This window comes from Lactuca serriola, chromosome 3, assembly GCF_051521515.1.
Source record: "Lactuca serriola cultivar US96UC23 chromosome 3, Lser_US96UC23_V15, whole genome shotgun sequence".
Classification (NCBI taxonomy): Eukaryota; Viridiplantae; Streptophyta; class Magnoliopsida; order Asterales; family Asteraceae; genus Lactuca; species Lactuca serriola.
The window spans coordinates 67,044,506-67,063,881 of NC_136410.1; the positions used below are offsets into that span (position 1 = coordinate 67,044,506).

General features: G+C 37.5%; 1 protein-coding gene across 1 annotated transcript; it reads right to left on the reverse strand.

The window, feature by feature from the left end:
• Positions 1-600: 600 nt before the first annotated feature.
• LOC145092529 (serine/threonine-protein phosphatase PP2A-2 catalytic subunit-like) lies at positions 601-2,553 on the reverse strand. The gene is made up of 6 exons (XM_079030477.1): positions 2,156-2,553; positions 1,742-1,856; positions 1,536-1,644; positions 1,346-1,423; positions 1,059-1,250; positions 601-959 (listed from the first exon to the last, which is right to left on the reverse strand). The coding sequence occupies exons 1-6, from the start codon at positions 2,406-2,408 to the stop codon at positions 786-788; spliced, it is 921 nt and encodes a 306-aa protein (XP_078886603.1). The 5' UTR covers positions 2,409-2,553; the 3' UTR covers positions 601-785.
• Positions 2,554-19,376: the final 16,823 nt, after the last annotated feature.

Here is a 19,376-nt window from a genome sequence, read left to right on the forward strand (position 1 = left end):
TCAAATTTTGGAAGAAAAAATGAGACAAATAGATGCCGTTTTACCCTTTTAACTTGAAAAACAAAATTTTCAATATTCATCAAATTTTGGAAGAAAAAATGGGACAAATAGATGAAAGGTTAATTAATATCTTTAACTATTAAGATTATGTTTGCATACTAGTTGAAAAACTAGTTGTATAGTTGAAAAACTGATTCATAAAATTTGACGTTTGGTAAAACTAATTGATAAGCTAGCTGAAATATATAAAATTACATAAAATAATATTTAAAAGAATATGTTTTCTATAATTAATTAAGAGGTATATTATAAAATGTTTTAAAAAACTCATGAAAAGCTAATCTAAGTAGTTTTGTAAAAAGCTAGCTTATAAGTTAATTTTTGACTTGTCAAATATAACAACTTAAAAAAACTCGAAAAAAAAAAAAAAAAAAAAAACTAGCTGTGACGCACCAAATACAACCTAAACCAACTTCTTTGGCTTATATCTGACCATATTAAGTACAAATTAAATGCTTGACCCATTAAGTCGATGTTTTGGTATTATCTAAAAGGCATAAAGAAGATGAGGAAAAGTAGAAAGTAAATGTGCAGTGGAAATTCGAAACAAAAGAATGATGATGTTAAGACAGCATAACAACAACAACAACAACAACAACATGACAACAAACAACAAAACTGGTGTCTTGTTTTTCTGAAGGGGAAAAAAACATCTACAAGGTGGATTTGGATTACAAACAAGGCGAACCCTAATCCCAATTGGATTAGTAATATGTGAACTGTGATTACAAAAAATAATCAGGAGTCTTACGAGTGGTATCTGGTTCAATCTGCCTTGGTGCTGGATCAAATTGGAGAAAGTTTTGGTCCATATGTTCTCCTATCTCAAGAATCGCAGCCATATTCCCACATCTGTAACAGTAGTTTGGAGCACTGAACACAGTCACCACATTCTTTTCCTAAATACAACAATTACAAAACAATCAAATCAAATCAATATTTGTTTTCATTTCTTTTATCATATTTTATGAATATGAGGATCAATATAAATTACAAACCTGGCACCAGTTAAAACCCTCCATAACAAGCTGATGGGCTCTTGAAATGAGAGAGAGTCCATTTGTATGGTTAAACTGAGATGCGATATCTTGTCCAAATGTATAACCAGCGCCACGTGGCGAAATCCCCCACCCACATCTGTCATCTGGATCAGACCACAACAGATCACACATCGGTCCTTCATGTGGAACCTATAAATACATAACCAAAATCAATAACAATTAACAAGATTAAAGATTATAAAAGTGTTTGTTTATTTGTAAATTACTAAATTTTGTGATTGTACCTCTTGTATCCGGTCTAATGCTCGGATATTGTCTAGTGTATCAAGAGATGGTGAAAGTCCTCCATGCAAGCAGAACACCTGTGAATTCAATATGATGCAACAAAACAAATTTGTTAGATATGAGATCAGATGAAGGAGAAAGGAGAAAGGATACAAAAAAAAGACATTTGTAAATTGTAATTATTCAAACCTGGCTCTCGATAAGTGCTGTTAGTGGTAGGTAATCGAAAAGATCAGTGAAATGCTTCCATACATTTGCATTTCCATACTTTCTCAAACATTCATCATAGAATCCATATCTGAGTTTTCATCAATGATGTATGTGAGTGATCAATCAATAACAAAGTAAAGAAACAGTACGAGTAATTGAGTAAGCAATAATTGTTTTAGTATTACACTTGAGTGATCTGTCGACTCTCATGATTTCCTCTGAGAATTGTAAGTCTGTCTCTATAACGAACTTTTAGAGCCACCAAGAGTGTCACAGTCTCCACGGAATAATATCCACGATCTGTATGTAGTATTAACAATCTGATTACAACAGTATTAAACAAAGTAGTAAACTTACATCAATCATCAAACATCATTTCAAACTTGAAACAATAAATTCACGAAAATATCTGATAGTCAAGATCTACGTTTTCAGTGAAAAAGCTGAACTATCAAAAATTTCAATCTTCTGAGAAACTGAATCCGATTCCTAAAGTTAATCATCATGGAATGGAATAATCCGTCCCCCAAAGTTTTCAAAACCTCGCAAAGTCGTTCGTATTATAACAAAGACAGGAGATTGGAAATTTGAGATCTTACCAACGTAATCACCCATGAAGAGATAATTGGTATCGGGAGGATTGCCGCCTATCCGAAACAGCTCGATCAGATCGTAAAACTGACCATGGATATCGCCACAAACAGTAACGGGACATTTCACCGGCTGGACATTCCATTCCTCTACAAGTATGGCCCTAGCTTGATCGCAAAGATTTTTCACCTCCGATTCCGTCAACGGTTTGCACTCCATCAATTGCTCTATCTGCCGATCTACATCTGCGTGCGACGGCATTTTCCCCTCTCCTTTTTTCCGATCCAATATCCACAGATCGAGAAAATCGGGTCACAAAATTATATCCAAATCCCTAAAAATCGATAATTATACAAATCAAAATAAAAAACCGACCACATTCAACATTAAACAAGAAATCTAGGGTTTGATTTTGATATCATTTTCTGGTAAAATCCAGATTCGTCTCCATTGACTTCGAATTTCTCTCTCTCTCTCTCTCTCTCTCTCTAGAATTTGCAAAAAGAAAGCAAAAAAGTTTTTATGCACGTATATATAGATCTGTATGTAGCGAAAGCAAAAATACCATTTTACCCCTTGGACTTTTAATTTGTATCAACTTGGACACCGTGGTTTAGTTTTGTACGGTTGAATCCTATTTTACGACTTTCTATGACTATTTAAGTATTTAACCACTCTTAGCAAATCTTCGTATTCACCTTTTTGTAACATGCAATAAATAATTGTATTTAATTTTTTTTGTTTTTGTAACATTCTCGTATTTTAATACCAAGTTACCAATATATAAGATGTATATTCTCACTATATTTGTAAAATTGGAGATCGAAAACGACTCTTTGGTTGTTTTTGGTGTGAAAATTTAAGAACTTTTAACTTTTAGTTTTGAAAAAAATTTCGTAAAAAAAAAACTTTGTTTGGCAGCAGTAATTTTTAGTTTTCATTTTTTATTTTAAACAAAAAGTTGTGAAAAAAAAAAGTTTTTTGATTTGAATTTTAAGTAATTTTACGCATTTAAAATTAACATATATTTCTACCAAATATTTTTACAAAAGTAAAAGAATAAAAGATACACTACTAGCTTCTAGTTTTCGGCTAATACATACCAACTAATTTTATCATACATGTCATTTATAAGCCGAAGTTAATACAAATCATTACAAGTGATTTGCATGATATATTGCTATATTCTTGCTTTTTTATCTTTATCAACATTAAATAACATAAGAAATGAAGATGTAATGCATACCAAAAATGGATGGATCCTGGACGAGGTTGTACATTGGTCGTTAAAGTCAGATTGAAGGTGACCAGAGTCGTTCTAGAAATCTTGGAAGCCCCGTGCAACTTATTAACTTTATGCCCTAAAACTATTTAGTTTCAAAATATTAGGAAAAAAACCATATTTCATATTTTTTGTTTCAAATCAGAACAATATTAGCACAAACGTGTTCACTCAAATATGAATTACCAAACAACCTCACCTTTATCTAAAGCTATCGTCTAATAAATTTTTGTCTAATAAATTTTTATGAAACAAAACTTTCAATTATTTTCAGTTTTTAGTTTCTTCTTACGATTTCATATCAAGATTCGTATTTTTCAAGTCAAGAAGGCATTCTAAAGTGTAGAAAGAAACGAAAAAACTTAATTCGTGCATTTTTACATGTATTTGAAAATCCTGAAAATGTAGATGTTAATTAAGACTAAAGTAGAGAAAAAAAGCAAAAACTTAATTCGTATTTTTGTTCTACGTCATTTTTTTAACATAAAATATAAATTAAATGAAATAATATAAAAAAATAACTGAATATATACAAAAAAAAAATCATAATTTATTGCCTTATAAAATCATTATCACAAAGAACAAAGGCATTCAACATTTGTGAACTTTCTTTTGCCATGCACGTTCAATAGAATATAGTGTAACCATATGTCTTAAAAGATGATGGTTAATACAAAAGTTAGGTACATTATTATTCTGATTAAGTAATATATTTTGTGCATTTGTTGTTTCTATCGCGTAATTCAACAAAAGCTCATAGTAGATTAAGTATATTATTGGTATACAATCTGTATCAATAAAATATTCCATATATGCAGTTATAGAAAATATAAATTTAAAAGACTAGCATGCAAAAGTTTTGTATTGCTACTAGAATAAATAACTTGCAAAACGTTAAGGGAATCTTTTTAATTACACCTCTAAAGGAATGTTACTTTTTTTAGAAAAAAAAAAAAAAATCCGATCATTGTGAAATTTACGAATTAAAACAAGATGATAAAAACATGTTGATAAAAAAAACAAGTAAAAATTAAACTCAAATTGCCACTTGAACGGATGTATGTTTTCTTAGGATCCAAGTAAAGCTTTATCTAAACACACACTAAACCTACACAAAAGCACACTTCACACCAAACACACTTCCTAATGGACACGTATTTCACACCAAACTCACTAAACCTAACACCCACAAAACTCTCTTGTTCCTTGTTTTTTAATCTCACTACATTCAAATTTGAATCTTTTATGCTTATAAGCAAATATATATGGGTTCTGGATTTTAATCTATAAAGATTGTAATGATTATAAAAATTCATTAAACATTGGGGATTTCTTTTAAAGATTATGAAAATCAATATGTTCGTGTTCCCTTATCTATTAACCCATAATCATCTAGTGCTAAATTAGCTCAGTCTTATATATGCCATGATCCCAACCTACTTATAACTTAATTAAATTGTTTGGTGATAGTGTTAAGTTTCTTTGTTAAAAAGTTGTTATTGTAATTTTATGTTACTTAGAGGACTGAAATTGTAAATGTGTAGAAACCATTATTTCTGTTTAGAAGCTTCACTTCAAGTAAACTCTTATACGTGTAATTGACTCTTCTAATGAATACAAGAATCATTACACCAAATTACTTCTTTCTCTCTCTATTATAATTGTTTGAAAGCATTAGAAGATAATAATACCTGGACCACTATGTCCCTTCCCCCTGAAAAGAAACCCATAGTGTCAAAATGGGTATACAAGGTAAAATTAAATCCAGATGGTATAATTAAAAGGTTTAAAGCAAGATTGGTAGCAAAAGGGTATAACCAAACTTATGGTATTGATTACTTAGACAGTTTCTCGCCAGTGGCTAAAATAGTAATTGTAAGGGTGTTATTGTCTTTATCTACTGCAAATGATTGGTTTTTAAACCAATTGAATATCAACAATGCATTTCTGCATGGATATCTCGATGAAGAAGTGTACTTGAAACCACCACAGGGGTATTCTAAGGCCAAAGAAGGAGAAGAATGCAAGTTAAATAAATCCTTTTATGGTTTGAAATAGGTTAGCAGACAATGGCACATTGAATTTTGTAATAAGTTTTTAAGTTTTGGATTCAAGCAATCTTCTCATGACCATTGTCTTTTTACAAAAGGGGGAGGAATCCAATTTCTGACTTTGGTTGTATATGTAGATGATGTATTGATAACAAGTCCAAATGAAGAATTGATAAAAGAAGTAAAAGAACAGTTGTATAAAGCTTTTACTGTTAAAGATTTGGGACAGGCGAGCTATTTTTTGGGAGTGGAATTGTTAAAAACCGAAAATGGGTTGTATGTCAATCAAAGAAAGTACATCATGGACATTCTTAATGATGTTGGTTTAACTGGTGCTAAACCTGCAACTACACATGTGTTAAAGAATGTTCAGCTCTGTTCAGACAAATGAAAAGTTCTTAATGATCCTGAAAAATATAGAAGATTGGTTGGAAAATTATTGTATCCCAACTTTACACGGCCAAACATTAGTTATGCAGTCCAACAATTATCATAATTTCTGCATACTCCTAGAGAGATACATTGGAAGGCTACTTTACAAGTTTTGAAATATCTGAATGGTTGCCCATCAAAAAATTTGTTCTTTAAAATAGGATCTTTTCCATTAACCATCACTGCATATAGTGATTCAGATTGGGCTAGCTGTATAGACACCAGAAGATCTTTGACTAGATATTGCATCTTCTTGGGTTCTTCTTTAGTTTCATGGAAGACAAATAAACAAAATACAGTTTCTAAATCTTCTTGTGAAGCTGAGTATAGGAGCCTTGCAGCCACAATGTGTGAGCTTTTATGGCTTAGTTACATACTAAGAGATCTAAAAATTCAACTAAAAATTCCAATTTCTTTGTGGTGCGATAACAAGGCAGCTATACACATTACTAAAATTCCAATTTTTCACGAAAGAACAAAACATTTAGACATTGATTGTCACATAGTGAGAGGTCAATACAAACTTGGTTTCGTAATGCCACGACATGTTCCTACGAATCAACAACTTGCAGATCAGTTTACAAAAGGATTGTGTGGTCCATAATTTTAGTTTCTTCTATCCAAGATGAACCTTGATGACATTCATCAAAGTTCATCTTGAGGGGAGGATGTTAAGTTTCTTTGTTAGAAAGTTGTTATTTTAATTTTATGTTAGTTAGAGGACTGAAATTGTAAATGTATAGAAACCATTATTTCTGTTAGAAGCTTCACTTCAAGTAAACTCATATATGTGTAATCGACTCTTCTGATGAATACAAGAATCATTACACCAAATTACTTTTTTCTCTCTCTATTCTAATTGTTTGAAGATAGTATCATCCGACAATTTAATTTTATTCGAATTTATAAGAGTGTAAAATGAATTTGAACAATGATCAGTCTACAAGTTAGGTTATGCAGAATGCAACTTATGTAAGACTAGTTTGATCCTAAACATAACGAATAACAAAAGCCGCACCCCCTCACGGTGGTCCCGTTGAACTGCAAGCATAATTTTAGACTATAAATAGAGTGGAAAACCCCCCTTCACATATGATATATTAGTTTAGAATAGATGGATTTGACTTAAAAAATATATACCTATGTCATATCCCATCAAAGACTTGCGGAAGCTTTTAGACTCTCTGTAAGATGGGTTCTAGTGATGGTTTTCTGTAGATGACTTTCCAAGAGTGTCGAAGATGGTCTTTGGAACGCCATATCTAGAAGACAAATTTCAAAAGGCCATTTACTAAAGGTCATGTCTACAGGGTGACACATTCTGGAATTTCAAGAAGGCATGTCTCCCTCTACAAATGGTAAGAGCAGAAAACAACTGTCAATGACTTCGAAAAACCGTCAATTTTGTTATATTTTAGGGAAAATGACTTAAAAGACCAATGAAGTTTCTAAAACATTCAAAGAAACTCTAATTATATTTTGACCGTTTAAGAAATACTGATAAAATTAATGTTTTGTTTAACAGTGCAAAGAACTCAGAGAAAAAAGGTTGTAGGGTGTGGGGATGAAAGGTTATACAGAAAGGAGTATTTAAAGGAAAGAAAAAGAAAAAAGTGCGCCGCAACTAGGGTGGTGCGCGTCGCACCCTAGGGTGGTGCTGGCTCTTATGGCCTTCTGTCACATGTCGCGATATCGGTGGTCCACATCGGTGCTTCTAGAACATTTCCATGTGTCATGTTCCTATGGTGCCATGTGTCAAAATCTCATGGAACCACGTCACCATGTCTCGGGAGAAAGGGGCTGCCCTGACAATGTCATGTGGCGCTCTCTCGTGGTGCCACGTCATCACGCGTACGATTTTCTAGATTTTTCAAAGTGACATAACCTCTTCATACGAGCTCCGTTTTCGATGTTCTTTATATCCCCAAAAAGCTCTCAATGAGATCTACATATTTACTTCATATCCCAACAATTAATTCTCAATCTGTTAAAAATTTATACTTTTGACAAGCTTAGGTTGTTAGAGATTGTAGCAGAAAGCATAACTTTTATAGACAGACTCCGTTCTTGATGTTCTCTATATCGAGGGACTCCTATTGACTAGATATTTAAATCTCATTTAGATTATATTGTCTAATAACCTATTGTTTCGGAATTCAATTTTTGTGAGTACATTGTTGCACTTAAGTTTCTAAAAATCATAACTTCCTTTCATGAAGTCAGATTTGGGTGCTCTAAATATGTATGTACTCGGTTTAACGAGCACTAAAACTTTTGTTTATATCACTTAGGCTAAAAATTAATTTATCCAAAATTCACTTTCTTTGACACGCTGAGTCGTGTCAGTTTAGTTGCGAAACTTCGAAGAAGCATAACTTCTTCATAGTAAGTCGGAATTAAGTGTTCTACATATCTACAGAAGTCGTATAGATTTTTCTTACATGATTATGAAGATTATTTTGCTCGAGAGTAATATATTTTTGTTTTTATTTCGTATTTTATAAAACTACAATCTATGGCTATAGTAAAAAAAAAAGGGGGTGTTACAGTACTGGATTGGATTGAAGAAGAGAAAGTTGAAGAAAGGGAAAATGGTAATGATACATGTGAAGATGGCGTAGACTCGGTATTGTTAGATGATCTATTGGTGGACTAGGAAGCTTTTGATGAGGACATTCAGTAGCCGAAATACATTGATCCTTTTTTTTGTCTTAGACGAATCTTATTCTAGAAGAAGAGATAGAGGAAGAAGTTGTTGCTAAGGTAAAAAAAAAGTCATATTCACTTTTGGTGCTTAGTTGTAACATTCGAAAAATTCTTGAAAATTTAAAACTTTTTAAATAACCACAAAACCATCATTCATTACAATTTGTTTTCAAAATAAGTTTCACATCAGAGTTTTCCCAAAAATCATAACACAACACATGAGGAGTTGCACGATCAAACTTCGCCTTCCCGCGATCATCTGAGGTACCTGAAACATAATCAAAAATTGTAAGCCCAAATTTTACTGAGTCTACCCCAAAATACCACCACCATACATAATCATAACTATCACACAACAACACGCATACAAAACCTTCAGCATGTCTGGACCGCCACACCAGGCCTTCAGCCTGTCTGGACCATTTCCGAGTCTTCGGCTTGACTGGTCCACCTTGCAGGCCTTCAGCCTATTCGGGCCGCACTGGGTGTGTTGGCCTTCAGCACAAAGCAAGATCGCCTCAACCCAACCACATACATGTCGACATATACATAACTCATAACCACATAACCAATCAACAGACAAGCACAGATCATACAGATCAATAAGCATAGCATCATCCTATCTACCAGGATTCAGATCTAACGTATCACTACAGTACTCAATCATACGATAATCAGGATAACAATCCAAAGGCCTGGCATTGGTGCCTTCAACCCATATGTACAGTGAGGAAAACTCACCTCACAAGTAGCACATAACTAATAAAGTCTGACTCCAAATCTTAGCTCCCGACTCAAAGCAACGGTCCAAAAGAGTGCCAAACTGAAGATGAGAACTTAGCTTGCTAGATCCTTGCCTCCTTCTCTAAATCTTATCCTTCTTTTGCTCCAAAATGCCACACTAACCTACAATATGAGATGGAATGAAGATTAGGATTCACAAGGCCGATAATAGGGTTTGGATGCTGATAAAAGATCAACCTAAGGACTTAAGGAGGTTATATAGGGTGCAACCCCTAAAATTTAGGGTTTCTCATCCAGCCGCCAACTTTTCGGGTTTTCCTCACTAACTCGTCGAGTTTGTCAAAAAAGATGTGTGGCCCAAAACCTTCCAACACGTCGAGATGAGGCCATCAACTCGCCGAGTTCCATGGGAAACTTGCATTTTAAAGAATAAATCTCATACCTGGAAATCGGGATGTTACAACTCTCCCCCACTTGGACTAGGCTTCGTCCTCAAAGCCTTCTTTGGTGAACAAATTCAGGTAATGCTCCCGCATCTCAGCCTTCGGCTCCCAGGTCCCCTCAAATCCCCTCCAATGCTGCCACTACACCTTTACCAAAGGTACCTCCTTGCTACGCAAAACTTTTACATTCCTTTCCAGAATAGCTATCGGCTTCTCGACATAGTTCAAACGCTCATCAACCTGAATATCATCTAATGATACTACTTCTTCCTCGTCCAATACGCACTTTTGCATCTGCGAAACATGGAATGTTCTATGAATCTAACTGAGCTCCTCTGGAAGATCCAATCTATAAGCAACATTTTCAGCCCCGGTAAAAATCTGGAATGGTCCAATATATTGGGGGCCCAAATTCCCCCTCTTCCTGAAGCGAATCACACCTTTCCAAGGTGAGACCTTCAGCAATACCATGTCACCGACCTGAAACTCCAACTCAGATCAGCGTTGGTTGGCATAGCTCTTCTGCTGACTCTGAGCAGCCTGCAATCTCTGCCTAATCTGCTAAATCATCTCTATAGTCTGCAGAACCACTTCGGTCCGACCCATGACCCTGTGACCAACCTCACCCAAACAAACTGGTGTGCGACATCTCCACCCATACAGGAGCTCAAAAGGGGGAGCACCAATGCTAGAATGGAAGCTGTTGTTGTAGAACAACTCATGAAGAGGTAGGTAGGAGTCCCAGCTCACACCAAAATCAATAACGCATGCTCACAACATATCCTCGAGAGTCTGAATGGTCCGCTCACTCTGGTCGTCGGTCTGCGGATGATAAGTTGTGCTGAAAATGTAGCCCCGTGCCCAGTTCCTCATGGAAAATTTTGCTAAAATCGGGAGGTGAACTAAACATCGCGGTCTGAAACAATAGAGACCGGAACCCCATGCCGAGCAACGATCTCGAGAATATACACATCGGCCAACTTCTCGACAGACGAGCTCTCCCGAATTACCAGGAAGTGGGAAATCTTCCAATTCTCCTCTCGAACACCCTCAGTCTAAGCCTACCTAATCAAACTCACAAGTGGAGAATCCACAGATATCCTCATACATGTCACCAGAACGGAAGATCCAGCCACCTTGGGGCTCAGGGCATCTGCCACCACATTCGCTTTACCCAGATGGTAAAGGATCTTGCAGTCATAATCAATGACTACGTATGGCCACCTACGATGCCTCATGTTCAGGTTCGGCTGATCGATAATATGCATCAAACTCTTGTGATTCGTGTATATAGTACCGTGGACCCCATAAAGGTAATGCCTCCAAATATTGAGGGTGAAAACCACCGCCACCAACTCAATATCATGTGTGGGATATCTCGTCTTATGCGGATTCAACTGCCGCAAAGCATAAGCTATCACATGTCCTCTCTGCATGAGGACTGTTGCCAAGCCGGTGATGGATGCATCACAGAAAACCACAAAATCCTCAATTCCCTCTGGGAGAGTCAAAACTGGGGCCTCGCAAAGTCTCTTCCGAAGGGTCTCAAATGTTGATTGTTGCTCAAGGCCCCACCGAAAATTTACCACCTTCCTCGTCAAATGAGTGAGGGGTACTGCAATCTTGAAGAAGGCCTGAATAAATCTCCGGTAGTACCCTGCCAAACCCAAAAAAATCCTGATATCCGAGGGAGATTTCGAAACCTCCCATTGCATCGCTGCCTTGATTTTGGCCGAATTGACCAAAATCCCATCTTGGTTAATGAGGTGTCCAAGGAACTGAACCTCTCGCAACAAAAACTCGCATTTCGAGAACTTAGCATAAAGTCGTTCTCGCCTCAAAACCCCAGAAGCTCGCGAAGATGCTCCTTATGCTGCTCTATAGTCTTGGAATACACCAAGATATCATCAATAAACATGATAATCGAACGATCAAGCATCGACCTGCATACCCGATTCATCAAATCCATAAATATCGCAGGTACATTGGTGAGACCGAATGGCATCACCACGAACTCGTAATGCCCATAACGAGTCTGGAATGCGGTCTTCTCCACGTCCTCCTCCCTCACCCTAACCTGATGGTACCTATACATCAGATTAATCTTGTAGAACCAAGATGCTCCCTGCAACTGATCAAAGAGATCATCAATCTGCGGAAAGGGATAACGGTTTTTCACCGTTAACTTGTTCAAATCTCGGTAATCAATGCACATCCGGTGTGAACCATCCTTCTTCTTGAAGAATAAAATCAGTGCTCCCCACCGAGAACTACTCGGACGGATAAACAGCTTGCCTAGCAGCTCCTGCAGCTGAGATAACAACTCCTGCATCTCAGGCGGTACCAATCGGTACGACGCCTTGGCAATAGGGGCCGCACATGGCACAAGGTCAATCCTGAAGTCAACCTGCCTCTCAGGAGGCACATCGGGTAACTCCTCCGGGAATACATCAGCGACGCTTTGACAACCAGAACATCAACAACTGACACCTGATCCCCAACTCGTGTGTCCACCACATAAGCCAAATAACCTGCACACCCGTGCTGAATATACTACCAATCACTGGCTTCTGAACAAAAACCCGAACCCATCTTGGTGCCCTCTCCATAAATAATCAGTTCTCCCCCACTTGGGGTTCGAACCACCACACAATGACCCTCGTAGTCGATCATGGCACCAAAACGGCTCAGCCAATCCATACCCACTATCACGCAGACATCCCCCATGGGAATAGGAATCAAATAAGTGGAAAGGATACCCCGAAGATCTCCAGAATGCAACCCTAATAAACCGAAGAAGAAGAAATCCTGTGTTCGTTGGCGATAGAAACTTGCAACAGACACTCCAACTCCCTTATGGGCAAAGAAAACTCCCTACTAAAATATCAAGAAACAAAGGACCGACTCGCACCCGAGTCAAACAATACAAGAGCATGCAAGGAGTTCACTAAGAATGTACCTAACAGAGGTATAAACATATGAGCATAAAATAAACATAATCAATAAGATAATGGAAAGAAACATACTAGTCACAACATTTGGTGTTGTCCTGGCCTCCTCGATAGTGAGTTGGAAAGCGCGAACTTGAGCCCTCGGGGGCTCCGCCCTACCCTGACTCCCATCAGTGATCCTCAAAGTAGCTGGCACAGGGCGTGCGCCGGCTTGGGGGAAAGCAACGGATAGTTGACCTTCACCAGGCCAACTTGATCACAATGATAGCAAATCCTCATACTCTGAGCAGGGGATGATTGGCGGTAGTCTCTCGCATAATGCTCCTGCTAGCCACATTTTTGGCACTCACTACCAGATCGACATGCTTTGACATGAACCTTCCCGCACTTCCCACAAGCGCGACCTAGCTGACCTTTAGACCTAGAATCAGCGGCCTTGAACCGCTTCGGCGCTGGCTGTAACTGTGTCGGGTCCTGCCTCTGCTTTCTCAACTGAAGCTCTATTTCAAGCTCACGCCACGTGGCGGCCTCCTGCAACTCTAGCAAAGTATCACACCGTTGAGCAGAAACAAACTGCCTGATGTCCGTCTTGAGCATGCTCAGATAACGGGTCATCTTAGCATGCTCTGAAGCAAACTCAGGGAAAAACATAGACCTCTCAGTAAACATCCGAGTGATCTCTGTTGCTGACTCTGATCCTTGCCTCAGGTCTAAAAACTCATGAGCCAACTTCTCTCGCTTGAACCGAGGAACGTAGCGAGTACGAAACATCTCCATGAATTGATCCCAAGATATCTCAACCCTCTGCTCAGCAGAATACGATATCGTAACAAGTCTCCACTAATCCTTCGCTCTGGACCTCAGAAGGTTCATAGCGCACCTGACCTTCTGGTCAGCAGGGCATGAACAAGTGAAGAAATATTCCTCCACATCAGATAGCCTCCTCATGGCTATAATCGGGTCCTGGACTCCATCGAAATTCATAGGCTTCGTATTATCGAATTCCCGATACTAAAAGACTCGCTTTGTCCCAAAACCTGCAGTCGCCACGGTTGCGGAGGCTGTGGCAGTAGCCGTCTCAGCAATGGTTGCATAGCGATGATCAAAGAACTCCATCATCACGGTCTTGATAGACCCGAGCATCTTCAGAATCTGACCCCGGACAATAGCAACCACCTCCTCGTGAATGATCTCCCTGACGCGGTCCTCTGACAATACCGACTTACCCTGCCTGCCGGCTCCTGATCCCGATCCGGATCCGATCTCAACTCGCCTCGTAGTCACCATACTGAAAATACACCAGGAATATATCAGACAATCCGCATATCATAACGGGGAACCAACTCCCAACGAAGCCCTAGGGGTTGTGACTTCCTTGCTATGCATACGGTTCCTATGCTTTCAGTAGTACAAGCCCATACTACCTTCGACACCTACCCGTATTTGTCTCAAGTATCATCACAACTCCCTAACAATACTCATAAGCATAGACAAACACTCAATCCTCACTCCTTAGAGGAAAGGCTAAATATCTCACAACTGGTCGACTGACCCCACACAACTCGCCCATGAAACTTCCACCAACCCTGCAGCACTCGTGTATGATAACCATACATAACATTGGACCCTATAGACATTCGAATACCTGATCCTACCCTAAGCCCTTCATCAAACAAGAACAAGAAATAAGGAAAAACTAGATATTCTCAGGCTATAAGATCTTAGTTATATATAACCATGATGCATACACTAAGCAACTACAGTAATGATGTCAATTCCATAAAAGAAAGGTCCTAGGATATCATGCATCATATAATCAGGCAATTCTATCATGCAATTCCTGAAGATCCTTAGCCTATCACAAGCATGTTGTTCTAACATACCACAATATCAAATAACAATATGGTATTTTGCGGTCTATTTACTGCTCCGGATGATCGTACACATCGCATCCTCCTTGAGTATTTTGAAAACCATTTGAAAAAAAATCATTTTGAAAATCTTTCCTTAGTTTGAGACTGGATTCACACGGGTGTTCCTTCAATTCACTCAAACCATGGCTCTGATACCAACTTCTAACATTCGGAAAATTCTTGAAAATTTTAAACTTTTTAAATAACCACAAAACCATCATTCATTACAATTTGTTTTCAAAATAAGTTTCACATCATAGTTTTTCCAAAAATCATAACATCAAAACACGAGGAGGTGCACGATCAGGCCTTCGCTTTCCCGCGATCATTTGAGGTACTTGAACACATAATCAAAAATTATAAGCCAAAAGCTTAGTGAGTCTTCCCCAAAGTACCACCATCATACATAATCACATACAGAACCTTCAAATGGTCTGCGTGGATCGCACTGTGAAGAATCCGAATTTTTGACTTTTTGACTCTATTTTGGGAAGGTTGGTGGATAGCTTTTGGGAACTTTTTGAATCCAAAAATGGGCAACTTTTTACTGAAGTTTTGAAGCAATATTGAGGAGGAACACTTTGAAGAACAACTCTTTTTGCTCTCAAGAACACTTGGGAAGAATTTGAAGAATTTGAAGATTGGTGTTATTTCTTTCCATCTTGCACTTAGAACAATGTTTGGTATTTCTAAACTACCTTGTATTTCTTTTATTTTGGCCATGCTTGGCTAAAATTCTCATTTGGTTTATTAGGGTTTAATCCCATGGATGATTGGTTGTTTTGAAGACTATTGTTCCCTTGTGTTTGAAGTTTATGGAAATGTTTCAAGTTACACATCTTGTTATGTTTGTTTATCTTTGATCATAAGCTTGGATGAATAAACATATATTTTTGTTGATCAATTTCATGGTTAAGTAATGGACTTTGAGATTGTTAAGCAACAAATGGTTTCTATGTTTGTTTTCATTTCATTTAAACCATGGGAATGTTTCCTCCATAATGATAATGTAAGCATTTGATTATATTATGGATTTGGTATCTCTTAGAACTCAAAGCTAATTGATTTTCACAAGATTATATGCTTCATTGATTTTGTGACTTTAATTAAGGGAACGTGTTAGAGCTCCTCTAACCATTTTAATTCTTAGAAAAGTTGAGGTAATTTGTGCTATTGAACTGCTATAGCCAAGTTAAACCAATTACAAGTGTTGTTCCTTTTAGTCTAATGATAAGTCAACTATTTCATCCATGTGGTGTATCTCAAAATCAACCAATTTCACTTCATTGAATTTAATCAAATCTTTTACATGCCTATTTTTCATATTTACATTCTAGCTAGTTTTAATTTTGTCAAACAATAAAAAAATAATTAAACCCCCTTCCATTTTACTTTTACTTTAGTTTTACAAGTACTTGAACAAGTGATTTACATAGAGATTTAAATTGAACCAATCTCCCGTGGATACGATCCCTTTATCACTATATACTATTTTAGTGTGTAATATTTAGGGTATTAATTTTTTTGGCCTCGACAACCACCAAATTTTGGCGCCGTTGTCGGGGATTGGTTTATATTTAATCATTTTGTTTCTCTATGCCTAGATCTCATTGTGCATGTACTTTAGTTTAAAACTCAAAAATTGAAAAAAGGATGGTTCGGAAATGAACACTCCTTGCATTGAAGATAATCTTTTTGAGCTAGCTCAGTTAGTTATGATGATTGAAGGTGACCAAAAATGGGAGGAAGTGCAAGAAAGGGGAAGCTATTACTGGTCAAATCAATGGAGTTATGATCAACCTCAACATCATCAATGGTGGGATAACAACCAAGCTTGGGGATACAACCAATACCAAAGCCCATACCAAGCTTGGAGAAATGACCAATACCAACCAACTCCACAATTCCTACATCCAAGTCCTCCACCTCCTCAACAACATGAACCATCCAAGTCCTCCAGGATACAACGCAAGCTAGCCTCAAAAGCTTGGAGCAACAAATAACAAAACTTGCTCAAACAATAAGTATAATGGAATCTCAAGACAAAATACCATCTGAAGAGACCCAATGGCATAGCGCATGTACCATTCCTTTGAAAGATGAGAAAAGTTTTGATGGCCCAAGAGTGTCATATGAAGAAGAGGAAGAAGAAGTAGAAGTGGAAGAGGCTGTTAAGGAGGAAGAAGACATTGAGAAAGTTGACAATGAAACTATAGAGGAAGTGTTGGGTGTTAACGAAAGAGTGGTTGAGCCACCCATTACCATTAAGAAACTAACTCCAGTGGTAGAACAACCACAAGAGCCGGAAACGCTAAATCTGTTAGACCCTTTAAAGGATACATATCCCGAGAAAGAAGACGCACAACCGGTCACCTACTCAACCACCATGCCAAAGAGGGAAGAGTTAGTCACCTTATTGAACAAATACAAGAAAGAATATGGTTGGATGATTGCTATTATCAAAGGTCTAAGTCCGATATGGTTTTCTCGTAAAAAGAAAGTCAAATACAAGAAAGGAGTCCTAATAGAGGTGTGGAAATTAAAAAATGTCGACACAGGGCAAATCTTCAAAGTCAATGGGCATTGTTTGAAACCTTTCTATGAAGGTTTTAATGCAAATGTGCTAGATGTCATCCATTTGGATGCCTCGGTATACTGAAACCGAGAGGGAAGGACGTCTCGCCAAAGACATTAAAGAGGGGCATTTTTGGAAAACTTAGCGTTTTCATCTTTTCTAATTCCAAATAAATGTTTTAGATAAATCCTTTTTGCATTTCACATTTATTCTTCTTCCTTCTTGCAGTAAAAGAGTGTTGAATTTTAAGCCCCCCGGTGTTCATTTTGGTCAAGCATGAAGGTTTGAGATTTTTCACGAGTTCACAAATGGATCGCGTGTACTCGGAAGAGTGTCTGCGTGGGTTATACAAACGGACCGCATGTGGCCAATAAAATCGACCGCGTCATTCTTTCAATTTAGCACCTTTACAGAACTTCCTACGCGGACCGCGTGTACTCGAAATCTCGTCCGCGTGGCCCAAAAATGCTCTGCGTGTACTCCAGAACTTGTCAACGTGTACTGCAAATAGTCTGCGTGTACTCCAGAAACTGTCCGTGTGGATTCATTGACCACCTTTGACTTCTATTGACTTTTTGACCAAATAACTTAAGTGACATGCAACCCTTCTTCTTCATTAGCATGCTGGTTGTTTCCCTCTCTCTATGCATTCTTTCTCCCTCAAGAAACCATTAATCCATACCCATACCCTCCTCCCGATCCCCCGGTCTAGGTACTTTCGCCTCGCCCCAAGCATTGAGAACAATGCTTATTTCTAAGCTTGGGGCGGGGTATTCCCTTTTTCTTTTTGATTTCTCATGCATTTTAATTAGGTTACATTGCATTTTAGCCTTAAATTGCATTCATTTTTTTTAATAAAATTCCAAAAAGATTTTATTTTCTTCTTTTTCACTTTTTATTTTTGCATGGCATTTAGCTTAGGGCATAAGCATTCATACATTTTTGTTATCTCTTTATTCTCATCTCCGAACATCTTTACTTAAAAGACACGACACACCTTAAATACAATTCTTTTAGGAAACTCACATAACAAATAAGAATCACTCTTAGGGATTTTCAGGTGTTGCTTCTTCTCTTATATATACGTGGGGAGAGAGTGCAAGTAGTTATGCATATGAACTGACACATGTCAAGTGTGGCATAAGTAGGGGGACAACTTAGCCTCGTGTCGACTAGTCCCTCACTTGAATTTTCCTCACAAGCTGCAATCAAACCCCAATGAAAGGAATAAAAGCTATATTTTGCTATTTTGAGATCTTTAGTGTCTAACTGCTACAATTCACATCATATCTCATTACTTTATGATTTAGACACATTTTTCCCACTTGATCTTGAATTAGCCTTAGTGTAGCTGGTGCTCGTTTGGCCTCTTGTTTGGGTTAGACTTAGATTCCGCTTATAGTTGTATATAGTTATGTTTTGCTTTTTTTTTTCAGGCTATACTTGTAAAACTCCTGTGGTAAACCAAAAAAGTGAGCCTAAAAGAGAGAGAGAGAGAGAGAGAGAGAGAGAGAGAGAGAACTACCCCCCTTTTTTCGAGTTTTGTTTTGTTCTGTGAGTCAAAAGTAAATTGTTTCAAAAGTGTCACTCAGAAAATTTTGCATCAAGTTACCAAAATTTCAATAAAGTCTAGTATTTAGTTTGTGTACGTGAAATTTCATATGTATCCAATTTTTTTGGAGAAGTCAAATCTTTGATCTTTCGTGAAATTTGAACTTTATTTTTCTTGGTTTTAGTGTTAAAGTGTAAAAAAAAAAGATTTTGAAAAGTCGGATATTATCGCAATCATAAAATGCAATCATAAAATGCGTGCTCGATTCTTCTCTCTACATGATCTTATTTTGGTGGAAGCACTTATTCTTCAAGATGATGGTGGTTTTCCAACCTTTGTAAATAGCTCATTCCTTTCCATTTTTGGCCCGAGTTATCTTTTGCTAGGTTTTATTTCTTCGCCTGGGGTTAAAGTTGTGAGGAGTGAGGAACATTCTAACCGAGGGACACTTTCTTATGGCCTGTGGGCTAGATTGGACCACGAAACAATGTCACGTAAACCATAATAGTGAAATATGCATGCTCATTTTGCATCTTGATCAACATGTATCCCTTGCTAGAAAGGTAACAAAAGCTCGTCC

Bases quoted from the DNA above. Each gene is read 5' to 3' on its own strand.
- LOC145092529 (XM_079030477.1), bottom strand. From the start codon at position 2,408: ATGCCGTCGCACGCAGATGTAGATCGGCAGATAGAGCAATTGATGGAG. The intron at 1,645-1,741 runs GTAATACTAAAA...ATGAAAACTCAG, and splicing joins AGTCGACAGATCACTCAAGT to ATATGGATTCTATGATGAAT. The intron at 960-1,058 runs GTTTGTAATTTA...TGTTGTATTTAG, and splicing joins AGGGTTTTAACTGGTGCCAG to GAAAAGAATGTGGTGACTGT.